The following is an 11,907-nucleotide window of genomic DNA, read 5'->3' as shown; positions in this document are numbered from 1 at the left end:
CTTGTTACAAATGGTGGTAGGCCTGTTTACACATTCCGAAACACCAAAGTAAAGACTATTGCCGTCAACGGCCAAACTCTTTGCCGTACTGGAACCAACAACTTCATGAATTTCGGTAACTGAATTATCCATTGATCTTTCAATCTTTAATATTCTGTTATGTTTGATAACATAAACGTTACCATCTGAAACAAAATCATATTAAATGTGAAAAAAATATATATTTTTTCTGTCATATTATTGCAATCCATCTTCAATTTGAATTAATAGGAATCGGTAACTAATTGTTGAATATTGCTCGTTTTCAACAAACTAATCTATGTGGATGGATATCATACATACATACCGTCGACTGCAATACCATCGTAGTATCCAGGTTCCGATAAGAGAATTTTCTTGTTTGTCCCATCGTAATTGGATTGCCATACGCCTGAAGTTGATCCCCAAAATAAACTCCTGTAAAATACGAAATAACGAATACAGATGTAGTGTCAAACGCATTAACAGGTAACACAACGGAAAGAATTTGCTTCACTGATGACGGAATATGATCAATATTTATCATTTGGACAATTATTTTATATTTAATTTTCGATATTAGATATGTTATGAAAAATGGTTACGTGGCTTTCAATATATAAAACATTGACTCAATGTTTCCATTTCACACCGAGTCAATATTCCTTTTCGACTTCATTTCCCAAATGCTGACTTCTTCAGGGTGTCGTTCTTTGACCAATACTTTTCTTGTAATTAATATGCACATAAGAGATTGTTTTTGAAATTTGTTAAAGAAACGACATATGTAATATAAAACTTAAAAATCTTTCTTTCGGTTCATATGGTGTTTTTAGCGCCCTTGAAAAATGTAAAATAATGACCTCGGGTAACTCCCTTGATCATTACTTATCCTACTCGGGCAATATAACACCATATGGACCTCAACAAGGGTCCATAATTGATATATTTATATATAAATATCTAATAAGAACACAGTTATTTATGTTGCTTTTGTTGTCTGAACAATCAGTACCACATTCCATATAGGGCATAGTGCCATGGATTTTTTCGGGATGTAGTTAATTACTTTAGATAATTTTATTCTGAAGTATAATAAAAAAGTTATAATGGTAATAGTGTTATTGCAGAAAAAATATTAACTCGTCTGTTCCTGTTTCTAATAGGGGGTTTAGCATCTTTTAACTGAAATAAAAAAGGCTTGGATTTTTGTATGGAATTTGCCTGAAGCTTTACCTGGTCTTGGGATCAACAGCTAAAAAGAAGACCTCCTTCGCATCTGTATGGATGATATTACTCTGATCAAGAGTAGGCTCCTGTCCCATTCTAACCCGGTAAATTTTACCCGTGTATCCCGGTGAGTACACAAAAATGTTACCAGCATCGCTGTCAATGGCAATTGCTTGAACGTACAAATCTGAAAATAATCATATTTACATTTCATGCTGAGGTCTTTATACTAATCTGGTACTGGAGTCTATTATTAACATTTATTTAAATAACCAAACACCCAATACATTAATTTTGAAATTATTCTAATTAATCCTAATCAAATAATTAAACTGTAGAGCTTCCGGTCTCGATCCAAGATGAACATTTTTCTGTCGTTACTCCAGGTTTATAAATATAAATATAAATATATGTATAATGAAAGCAATCGTTTATATTATATTCAATAATTGGTAATACATGTGAAAATTCTACTGTTCGTCTACATGTACGCTTTTTATTTTTTTTAATCTTTTTTTAATAAATTTAGTGGTAAATTAACGACAGTGCAATTTGCACCTGCGACCAGGAAGATTATGGAAAATACTCTCACCTGTTGTGGCCTCCTCTCTGACGTCAGTTCCATCCAGTCTCATGCTGTACAAGTAAATACTGTTCACTGACCCAAAATATATCCTTTCGGATATAGGATCATATGCTATGGTGTCAACAGAGGTTGTGGTTGTAGGTATTAGGGAGGAAGAGTCGTTCTGTAGTTTATATAGAGCATCTCCAGTACTCAATAAAAACAGACCGTCAGGGATCACTGCAATAACAGAGAAGTAAGTTTGTGTATCTAAAATAAAGGTCGCTGATGGACCACAAAATGGCAGCCATTTGATCATTCTGTATTTCATTTTATAAAGGATATATAATTATTATATGATAATAGCACATTACAGGACAGGGAAGATTTTCAGTGAATGTAATAAAATCTCAAAACGAAAACATCTTAATTTCTATAACATATTGTTGCTACACTAACTATCATTACTTGATTCCAAATTAACTATTATGTATTTCATTTTTTGAAATTTCTCATCAGAAATTAATTAATTTCAAATTATCATTTCTGTCCACCCTCAAACTACACCTTTCCGTCCGAGACTCTATCTTGGTAGCACATTACCTGATGTTTCTTTTGCCACACCTGTTGTTGATGCTGCGGTCGTTGTTGCTTTCGTTATTGCTGTGTTATTGTCGAAGTTCGGTACAAACACAACTGTGACGTCATACCCATAACTATCTGATGATACTTCCGGACTTACTTTTCTATATCCTGTTCCATTTGTTTGCACAGTTGCAATGAAGCTGTGTTTGAAAAACATTTAAATGATATTGCTGAAAATATTATAGTGTGAGGCTCATAGCATATCTAATAGCTGAATTAGTTTTGTAAAATCTAATTTGGATTGCCACACATTTTTCCCCCGAAAATACACAAATAATATAGGGAAGTCTGGCGATAGAATAAAACAGAAATCGCCTCTTCTGTTGATATACAAGATATACATGTACATATATGTGTCGTGATGTGTAAAATACGTTACCTCTTACAAACACTGACAGGTTGGTAAACACAATCCGAAATACCGATATATAGACTTTTCCCCAATATAATTAAGCTGTCGGCTCTCGTGGAACTCCCCATGTCAACGATCTCTGTCAATGATAAATCCTGTGATCGACTGATCTTGAAGATTCTGTGTTGTTTGATTACGTAAACGTAATCGTCTGAAATCATAATGCAGTCAGCTTAATATCATTCGAGTAATGGATCAGAATATTACTTTTATTTTTGGATTCTTCGAAACTGTTTTCTCTTTTAAAATTGGTAGAATCATTTAAATAAGAAAACACCAACTCCGTTTATATACGATACTTCTAAAGTTGAGAATATTTTGATACTGACTCTTAAATGAGTTTTTCATTTAATGCTTCTTTTAACAGTGATTTTTCAAATCTCTAATCCACATGACTGCATGAAATCTAAATTTCTTAAACAAGCATCTTTTCAAATGTATACATTATTATAATTAAGGTACGAACAAAGGAAACATTGCGATCAATGTACAAACGCTACATGTTAAATCTACGTACCATCCACCGTGATGCCATGGTTATACCCTGACTCTGACAGCAGATTTCTCTTGTTTGTTCCATTATAACTAGACTGCCAAACACCATGGTCTGATCCCCAAAATAACGTTCTGAAAAACCATATATGCAAATTTAAACAAATATAAAACATGATAAGGCATGTTTATGATCAAGAACAAAAAAAAAATAATTGGTCAAATGTATTGAAATAGATACATGCATGTGAACGTTTATATGAAACACCATTTTCTAATACCAAAAGTAATGTCCTGAAGAACCTATGTATAAAATAAACAAACATAAAATATATATTTCCATGATCAATAACAAATTTGAATATTAACTCTCCAGATGTATTAAAACTAATATATAAACATGTAAACGACAGTTTTAAATATAACAAACATAACGTATATTTTACACACATATTTGAAGTTATGTAATAAAAAGACATTGGTAATATGTTTTTATTTCGTAGAGAGAATAAGGGAATAGTTTACCCAGTTATGGAATCTACAGCCAAATCAAAGACTTCCCGTTCCTCTGTATGAATGATGTTACTCTGATCAAGAGTAGGCTCCAGTCCCATTCTTACCCGGTAAATTTTACCCGTGTGTCCCGGTGAATACACAAATATGTCACCCGCAATGCTGTCTATTGCTATAGCTTGAACGTACAAATCTGAAAATAAAGTAAATAAAATATGGAATCTGTTGAGTATTTTTTTAACTCGAACAATGATGTTCATTTGAAAATAGATTTGTAACTTACATATACTTTTTTCAATAAATTAACAATTCAATTAATTTCTGGAAAGAATAATATATATATAATGGAGATGTGGATGTGGCGCAGTGGTAGAAGGTGCAGGTATGTTTGGCTTGGCAATTGGGTGCCGCAATTGGGTGCCGTAGATCGAGGCCCAGATAGGGCACGGGTCAATAAATTGTCTTGCTTTATTAAATTGTGTTTCTTTGATATTTGATACAAAGAATTTAATTAGAAATGCTCTGAAAATATAACATTCTGAGACTGGAGCCCAAACCAACGGAGTGGTCACCTATCCAAGAGTGGGCCGCGCTCCTTGTTGCTTAACTACGATATACAGTACCAACACTCATCCGCGTAGCCACAAAACCTAGTTGATGTGCTATGCGGCTGGAATATTAATGCCAATGTCCGTGTATCGTCACATAATCCCCCTCTTATTGATAAGCTTCGTCCAGAAGCTTTCCTGGGTTCAACCTGATATCCTCAGCACACACAGCTGTTTCTAATTTCTGTTTAAAAAAAGCTAACTGATAGACTTGCGGCTTAAATGCCAAAATCCATGTATCGCCACAAAAAGATTTTGGATAGTTGTAAATTTGCAATAAAACGAGGTATGAAAGAAAAATACTCTCGGAAGCCTCGGGTTTTACTACATTTTGTGACCCTCGGGTAGAATATTCCTATCCTTCATATCCACATATGTAACAAAAATGAAGAAGAGGAAACAGAAAGGTTCCCCTCCCCCAAGATATTGTCTTTAATCATCAAACACCAATGCATGTGGGGAGATGTAACTCGACCTAAACAACCATTCCTATAATTTAGTGTAAATTTACAGTAAACCAAACAGCTATACCTGTCGTGGCCTCCATCCTGACTTTAGTACCATCCAGTCCCATACTGTACAGATGAATACTGAACTCATATCCATAGTATACCCTTCTCGATAAAGGGTCGAACGCCATCGTAGTTATATCCACCGAAACATTTATTGATGAAAAAGATCCATGCTCAAGTTTATGAACAGTATTCCCGGTAGCTCCAGCCAGTAGGAAAAATCCATTTGTGTCTATAAAGTGAGAGAATACCATATTTGTTAGGCATCGCTAGTATACTTTATCACTTTATAGCAATTTACCCGTAAATAATTACATGTAATAATGATCAATATAACATAACTCTATAAAATAACTCATACTCATTCAAAATTCGAACGGATTTTGATTGAAACATGTTTTATTGTCAATGGTAAAATGAGATCCGAACGTAAATAAACAAGCCCAGACGTTATAAAGGAGCAAGCGAACTATGCAACATTGACAATGTAAATGTCGGTTAAACGACTTTTTCGAATGAGTGCCTAACATTTATTAAAATACTGAAGGTACTAAAAGGTGGAGACTTCATAAGATGTTTTGGTGAAATTAAAGGGATGTGGATCAAAGATGTTTAAAACGAAAAGTAAAGAACAGGACATACCATGTATTTTAATCAATACCCTGGTTATAAGTAATATATTCTATGGTATTCCATAAGAACATGAATAGCAAAAATCACTCTCTTTCAAGTATATAAACATTATATCTAGTTAAATTGGATAAGATATGTGTTTGGTCGTCAGCATCGTTATACGAGGTAAAATTGTAGAGAAGGTTTTAATAATCTCGTCATATATTCTGTTACCAATCTATACCCATTTCTCTTGTTGACTGGTAGCATTTAAATATATAATTTGACTGAAGGCAAGGCCTTAAAGGCCGCAACCAGATGTTTGAGTAACCAAATATGCAAATTGTCAGAATTTATACAATACGACAAAAGTGAATATTATTATAGTATGAAGTCCCCAACCTGACAGCAGATAAACTTGACAGAAAGTTTTTTTTCCTTGAAATTAAAAATAAATTTCAACATGTGCAAGACGATATTCGTTGAAAATACGTGTATATATAGCACATGTCTACAAAACATTGACATGTTTACTCTTCAATAACGCTGTCAATAGAATGGGATTCAACTTTCATTTACAAGGCCTGAAAAGCTTCCGGAGAAAACAATTTTCATAATTTTGATTCCTGGTTTCTTCACACAGCCTTTGTAAACGTTGACTATGCTGAGATCCAGCCCTCGTAAAAGTTTTATCAACCCTATGACACAATCTATCTTCGTTTACCAAGGTGCTTGGATGGATTATGCTTTTTAACCATTCAAGTGCTGATACATTGAACTATTTACTGGTGTCGTTAGTTGCCCACGAAGACTTGTTTATCATTGCAGTCCGGTATGTTTCTTGTGTGTGTATGTCATGGTGAAGAGAAATATAATCCTTAAAGAAATCCCAGTTGTTGTATATATGTTCACAAATTAAGAGCCTAAGGTCATTTGAGTGATTGAAATCCCCATGCATTAAGTAATTGACACACGAAAAGAAACATATTCCCATCACCTGGTACATCAACTACGCGATGAGTTGGTTGACATGGTTTGTGATTCGTCATATTAACATCACCTACTTTAGAATAAACATTATCAACTACGCGATGAGGTGGTTGACATGGTTTGTTATCTGTCAGATGAACATCACCTTCTTTGGAATAAACATGATCATGATTGACGTTCATTTTCTCCTGCATGGGTGGATAAATTTGATTTGTTTATATTCAGCGCTTCAGCAGAGGATTTTTGATCAATGGTACACTGACAGTAGATTGTCTGTAAGATCAAATGGGTAACTGTTACGATCAACTGTACTAGAATGAGCCAAATAGCTATGGTCGTGCTTGATAGTTGTTTAAGCGAATTTCGCAAAATCTTTAAAATGGGAAAAATAATCAAATCATGGTTAATAAAGTTTCCAGTTGGCAGTGATGGACGTTCTGGAGATAAACTTGACTCTTTAATCACAAACTTGTGTTTTGAATACATTACTATTCTACTCAAAGTCCTGATTTCAAGCTGAATAGCGTACAGCACTAGACTGGTGTAGCAAACGACACGAATGTCCCGGACGTTTCGCCAAAAAATTGGGCGTTGAGTCGACATGTCCCGGACGTTTCGCCCCACAGCTAACTAATAGTCTACATTCTAAATAAGTTTGATTCGAATTTTATTAATCGATTCATTTTGTTATATAAATAATAAAATTGTATTCATTCAAATTAACACAATGTATTTTATTTTTGAAAAATTTTAATGTAAGTCCGATATGTCTATGTTTATACTGTTTTGGACTTTAAAAATTCGCCCCAGACGTTTCGCCTCATGCTTTTTGAACATTTAACATTCAACATTTCGTATGACTCAAATTTTATACCTCAATTATTTATTTTGTCATTTTAAAAATACAAATATATTCTCAAATTTATACCTAAATTATTTATTTTGTCATTTTAAAAATACAAATATATTGAATAAAATTAACATCCTGGCGTACATATCATGTATTATTCACAATTTTGGTATTAGGTCGAAACGTCAAGTTTATTTTTATGTTGGGGACTAAGTGTCGTTAGTGAGGCGAAAATCTGTGTTTCGCCAAGTCACTTGAACGCTTGCAAATAAAAGAGCAATAGCACTAAGCTTCTGTCGGATGAAGATAACGTTCTTCGGATCATAAAAAGTTTGAACCGCTCGATAATTTAATGAGCTGACTTCAAAGCCTCGCAATCATGCTGATGGGATTTTTTTTATATTGGGTAAATAATGGCGGCCGCAAACAGAAGCTGTCAGTGTGTAGGATTGAATTTGGAAGTTTTTTTTTCTTATATTTTCATGTATGTGTTATCTTCGTTCGGGTACGAAGGGCTACGCCCTTATAATCCGATGTCCACCAAGCTATTCTGTACTGAAGCTATCAATGTCAGTTACTTAAAAGTTGCATTCCAAGTGTAAAAACTCAGATTTCACACTTGTTGTATTAGTACACAAATTGTCAATGGAAGTAGGCTTTCATTGAAGTGACTCAATATAGGGTAAACGAAAATTAGGGATTTGATACCTATTTTTATTCATCTTTAATAATATGAGATATTGTCGGGCAAAGAAGGGCTAAAATCGGTAAAATGGTGTTAATATATCCAGTATAATTTCTTATGAAATAGAAAAATAAAATCTCCCATCAAAATCGCTCTGTATGCGAAGAAATTAATATTTATTATGGGAATCCTAATGCGTCCTCCCGACCGGCTATCAGTGCAGTTCAATCTTAACGCATGCGCAACATCCACCACTCTCCGTAGTAAACAAAACATGGCTACCTTAGTTTTGAACCAAAAGGTTTCCGCCAAAACAACCAACTGACTCACCTAAATGCGAAAGGAAAGGCAATGGAGCAGCGACAATCCCAACAAATGACTCAAACATTACGACGCATGGAGAGTGTTAATACAACTTCTTATAGTGAAGAGAACAGTTCAAACGAGCACGCGGCTCCGGACCGCTACTGTACGTACACCTAGGCCTACTACCCGGTACTCCCTGCTCAGCTGATAGTGAGTGAGTCTTCGTATTTTGATCATTATGTAAATAGTCCCTAACAGTATTTTTTCATGAATGAGTGGTCACATATGGTCACATGTTTCATACCTGTTCCCCAATCGCGTAAAACGTAACCCTGGGGTAAATAGAGGTTCTTTCGTGGGGCCTCTTTAGGGGTAATGAATGCCCTGTAGCATGTACAGTTAGAATGTAACCGCTAGTGCATTATCAAGCTAAGATTTGTTTCAATCAATCTATAATATTATGCTACCGGTCAATTCATACAGTTCTGATGTATATATTTATAGATTTTTAATTTGTAAATTATTGTTCTGTATATGTTCTGGTAGTGTTATACACATAAATTGTATGTAGGATTTACATTGTAGGTTAATTGGTAAAATTGTATTGTATACGTTCTGATATACACATATACATATGTACATGTAGGTTTTAGCTTGTTCTTTAGATATATTTGGAGGACACATACAGTATTATTTCTGGTCATGATAATAAATAGTGTTTGTATATTTATTACAACTGTACCTGGTTCATGTGTATATGACAAACTTTACAGAGTTGAAATGTACTGCAGCCATGTATCATTTATAATTATTCTGAATTTTTGTTGGAACTATAGATAATGAATTTTGTATCTTTTTTGAAACAATATGTGATTCTATTAAATGCATCAGTGACACATTCACAACTTATAAAATGTTTTCTCTAAAATAAAAAAAAAAACCTGTAGAATGAACCTACATTTATTCATTTATATATATTTGAAATTGATCATTTCAATTTTTGTCATATTCAACAGATATAAAAAAATGTTGGTTCTTTTTTTTCAGGCACCATGCATGCATAGTGACATGAATACAGAAAGTTCATCCCTTGGACCTGTATACAAGTGTATGTATACATATACATGTACATACAATTAGCATCATATGAAGACTGAAGAATGTTGATTTGAGTGCTCTTGAAAGTAAACTTTACCAATATGGACCTATAAGATCATGAACAGAACATTTAAACAGTATTAAGTTATTAAATGTTTCTTTCAACTGTAGTCATTAAATAAAATTATGATGCAATACTTTTTCATTGTTTAACTTTGTAGAAATATTTGTTTATATTAGTCCTCTAGATCCAGTGATTATAATTCTTGCATCCATATGCCTGCCCATTTGTTTGTCAGGGCTTGTGAGATAGCTTTTCAATTACTTTTAAAATATAAGGATTTTTTTACATATAGCAATATAGATACCATTGTCTTAGGATTTCTAAATTCTACTTTACAAGAGTAGACTCAACATATAAATCAAACCATAAAACTAGCAAGTTATCTGAAATGTTACAAATCTTTTTGTCTGAACCAAATTTCACATTTATTGTCTATGTGTAACTTGTACATAGACCATTTATGTATTAATACTGTAGTAACAGTGATTACAAACACATAGACTAAAATGTAGTATGTAGTACTATGTACATCTGTCTTTGATTTGAGTTCTAAACAAAAAAGTGGTACCTATTGGGAAGTTGTAACTTGGGCGGGGGGTGAAATACAGAAGAAATAGCTGCACATGGAAAAAAGAAAGATATACAGTACCATATGGATTCAAAGTTGCTCCAAAATCAATGAGACTAAATAACCAAAAAAAAGCCATGTAAACCCCAAATATGCAATGACCAGATCAATGATAAAGCACCCTTCCACTTCCAGTTATCTGTAGCTATTTCTTCTATATTTCCACCCCCCACCCAAGTTACAACTTCCCAACCTCATGATTCTTCTGTCTTTTAGCCCCCACCCCACAACACACACATACCTGATTGATTGTCATGTTATTTCAGGTTCCTATTCAGGTATTATTCCTAAAAACCAAAAAGGGTATACACACTGTGTACTCTCAAAGGAGGGGAACCACTTCATTCAAAAATGGAATTTACAATTTCATCTTAATTTTGAAATTTTCAATTTAATTATTAATTACTGGACTATTAAAACAGTATAGAACCCCTCGGCTACAGACAAAGTACTGTGGTACACATTTCTCTTAATTAATTATTTTTCTTCCAACTCAATCATCTTTTTCTCCAGAGCACAAAAAAGAACAGGAAACAACAGAAAAGGAAAGTAACATACATGTAGGCCTATATGTTTTCTGGAATTATATATGATGTGTTAAGGATGTACACCTCTGAGAAGTCAAAATTTTCTTGTATTAAACTTTTTTTCTCATATAGATTTTTGGAAAAAGGAGTTCATACCATAAAAGGAAATGGAAGAAAAAACATATGTCCGTGTGCTTGTTTTTGAGCTTTTGTCACTCAAAGACACCTAGTTGACAAAATATTGGATTTTATGGGAATTTTGCCGTTTTGACCATATAAGATAGAGATTAAAGCCATAATTTCCTAATGAGGTGTTTGATATGTATGAATGTTTGTAGAATTCATTTTCTAGTAGTCTTCTTGAAAAATATACCAGTTTTGATCAATTAGACTAATATTTTTTCTCAGAATAATAACATATGCTACCCCTACCCCTTAATTTTGAGCTACAAAATGCACCATTTTCAGCCATTTTTGCCAAATTTAACACTTTATAGAAAAAGTTCTGGTATTAAACTTTTGTTATTATTTTCCATGTCAATAGGGAAACGGTTGTTCTTTCTAAATCAGGAAGAAAAATTGGGGGTCCGTGTGCTTACTTTTTTGCCCCATTTGAATTTTTGTTATTTTTAGTATTTTAGAGTAAAAAATAAAAGTGCCCAAATGAGCATTAAATGTAAACATAAAGTCACAAAAGTGTTTCGTTTCACATATTAATGCTCAATATTTTAATTACTAGGAACCAAGTAACGATTTGCAGCAAAAATTAGCTAAATAGAGCTAAAAAATGCTGGCGCAGTGATGATTTAAGTAAAAACAATTTCAGTAAAAAATGATAAAACTGTGGCTCTACTTGAAGCGAAAAAAGACACAATTTCAAAATGGCCGCCAAATGGGCCATTTCTTAAAATCCCTGTATAAAAAAATCTACTAAAAATAGAAATGTAATTTTTTGACAAAACTTGCGTCTGGCAACTTGGTACAGATACTGATAAATCATATTTGAAAATCTCATAACTTCTTTGATCTATGTTGAAACGAGACTTCAACGGGACTGAAACCTCAGAAGAATACATCCTTAATTCTCACAGCACAGGCCTACATGAATGTGAAGAATTAAATATTATCAATGTTTGAGAGAATTTCCTATTT

The 11,907-nt window shown here is 33.4% G+C and overlaps 1 protein-coding gene across 3 annotated transcripts in view; it reads right to left on the bottom strand.

Annotated features, from left to right (window-relative positions):
• LOC138327904 (low-density lipoprotein receptor-related protein 2-like) overlaps positions 1 to 11,907 on the bottom strand; it is a 93,742-nt gene that overhangs the window by 8,927 nt on the left and 72,908 nt on the right. For 2 of the 3 annotated variants that reach the window (XM_069274354.1, XM_069274352.1), the window contains exons 2-10: positions 5,015 to 5,227; positions 3,888 to 4,068; positions 3,388 to 3,497; positions 2,838 to 3,021; positions 2,417 to 2,598; positions 1,841 to 2,053; positions 1,255 to 1,435; positions 347 to 456; positions 2 to 185 (exon numbers count right to left, since the gene is read on the bottom strand). In XM_069274354.1, coding sequence (XP_069130455.1) covers positions 2 to 185; positions 347 to 456; positions 1,255 to 1,435; positions 1,841 to 2,053; positions 2,417 to 2,598; positions 2,838 to 3,021; positions 3,388 to 3,497; positions 3,888 to 4,068; positions 5,015 to 5,227 — 1,558 coding nt within the window. The remainder of the gene's footprint in view (position 1; positions 186 to 346; positions 457 to 1,254; positions 1,436 to 1,840; positions 2,054 to 2,416; positions 2,599 to 2,837; positions 3,022 to 3,387; positions 3,498 to 3,887; positions 4,069 to 5,014; positions 5,228 to 11,907) is intronic. The other variant, XM_069274355.1, reaches the window with a different exon arrangement.

The sequence above is a fragment of the Argopecten irradians genome, chromosome 7 (genome assembly GCF_041381155.1).
Source record: "Argopecten irradians isolate NY chromosome 7, Ai_NY, whole genome shotgun sequence".
Taxonomy (NCBI): domain Eukaryota; kingdom Metazoa; phylum Mollusca; class Bivalvia; order Pectinida; family Pectinidae; genus Argopecten; species Argopecten irradians.
This window is presented reverse-complemented; position numbering and strand designations above follow the sequence as displayed.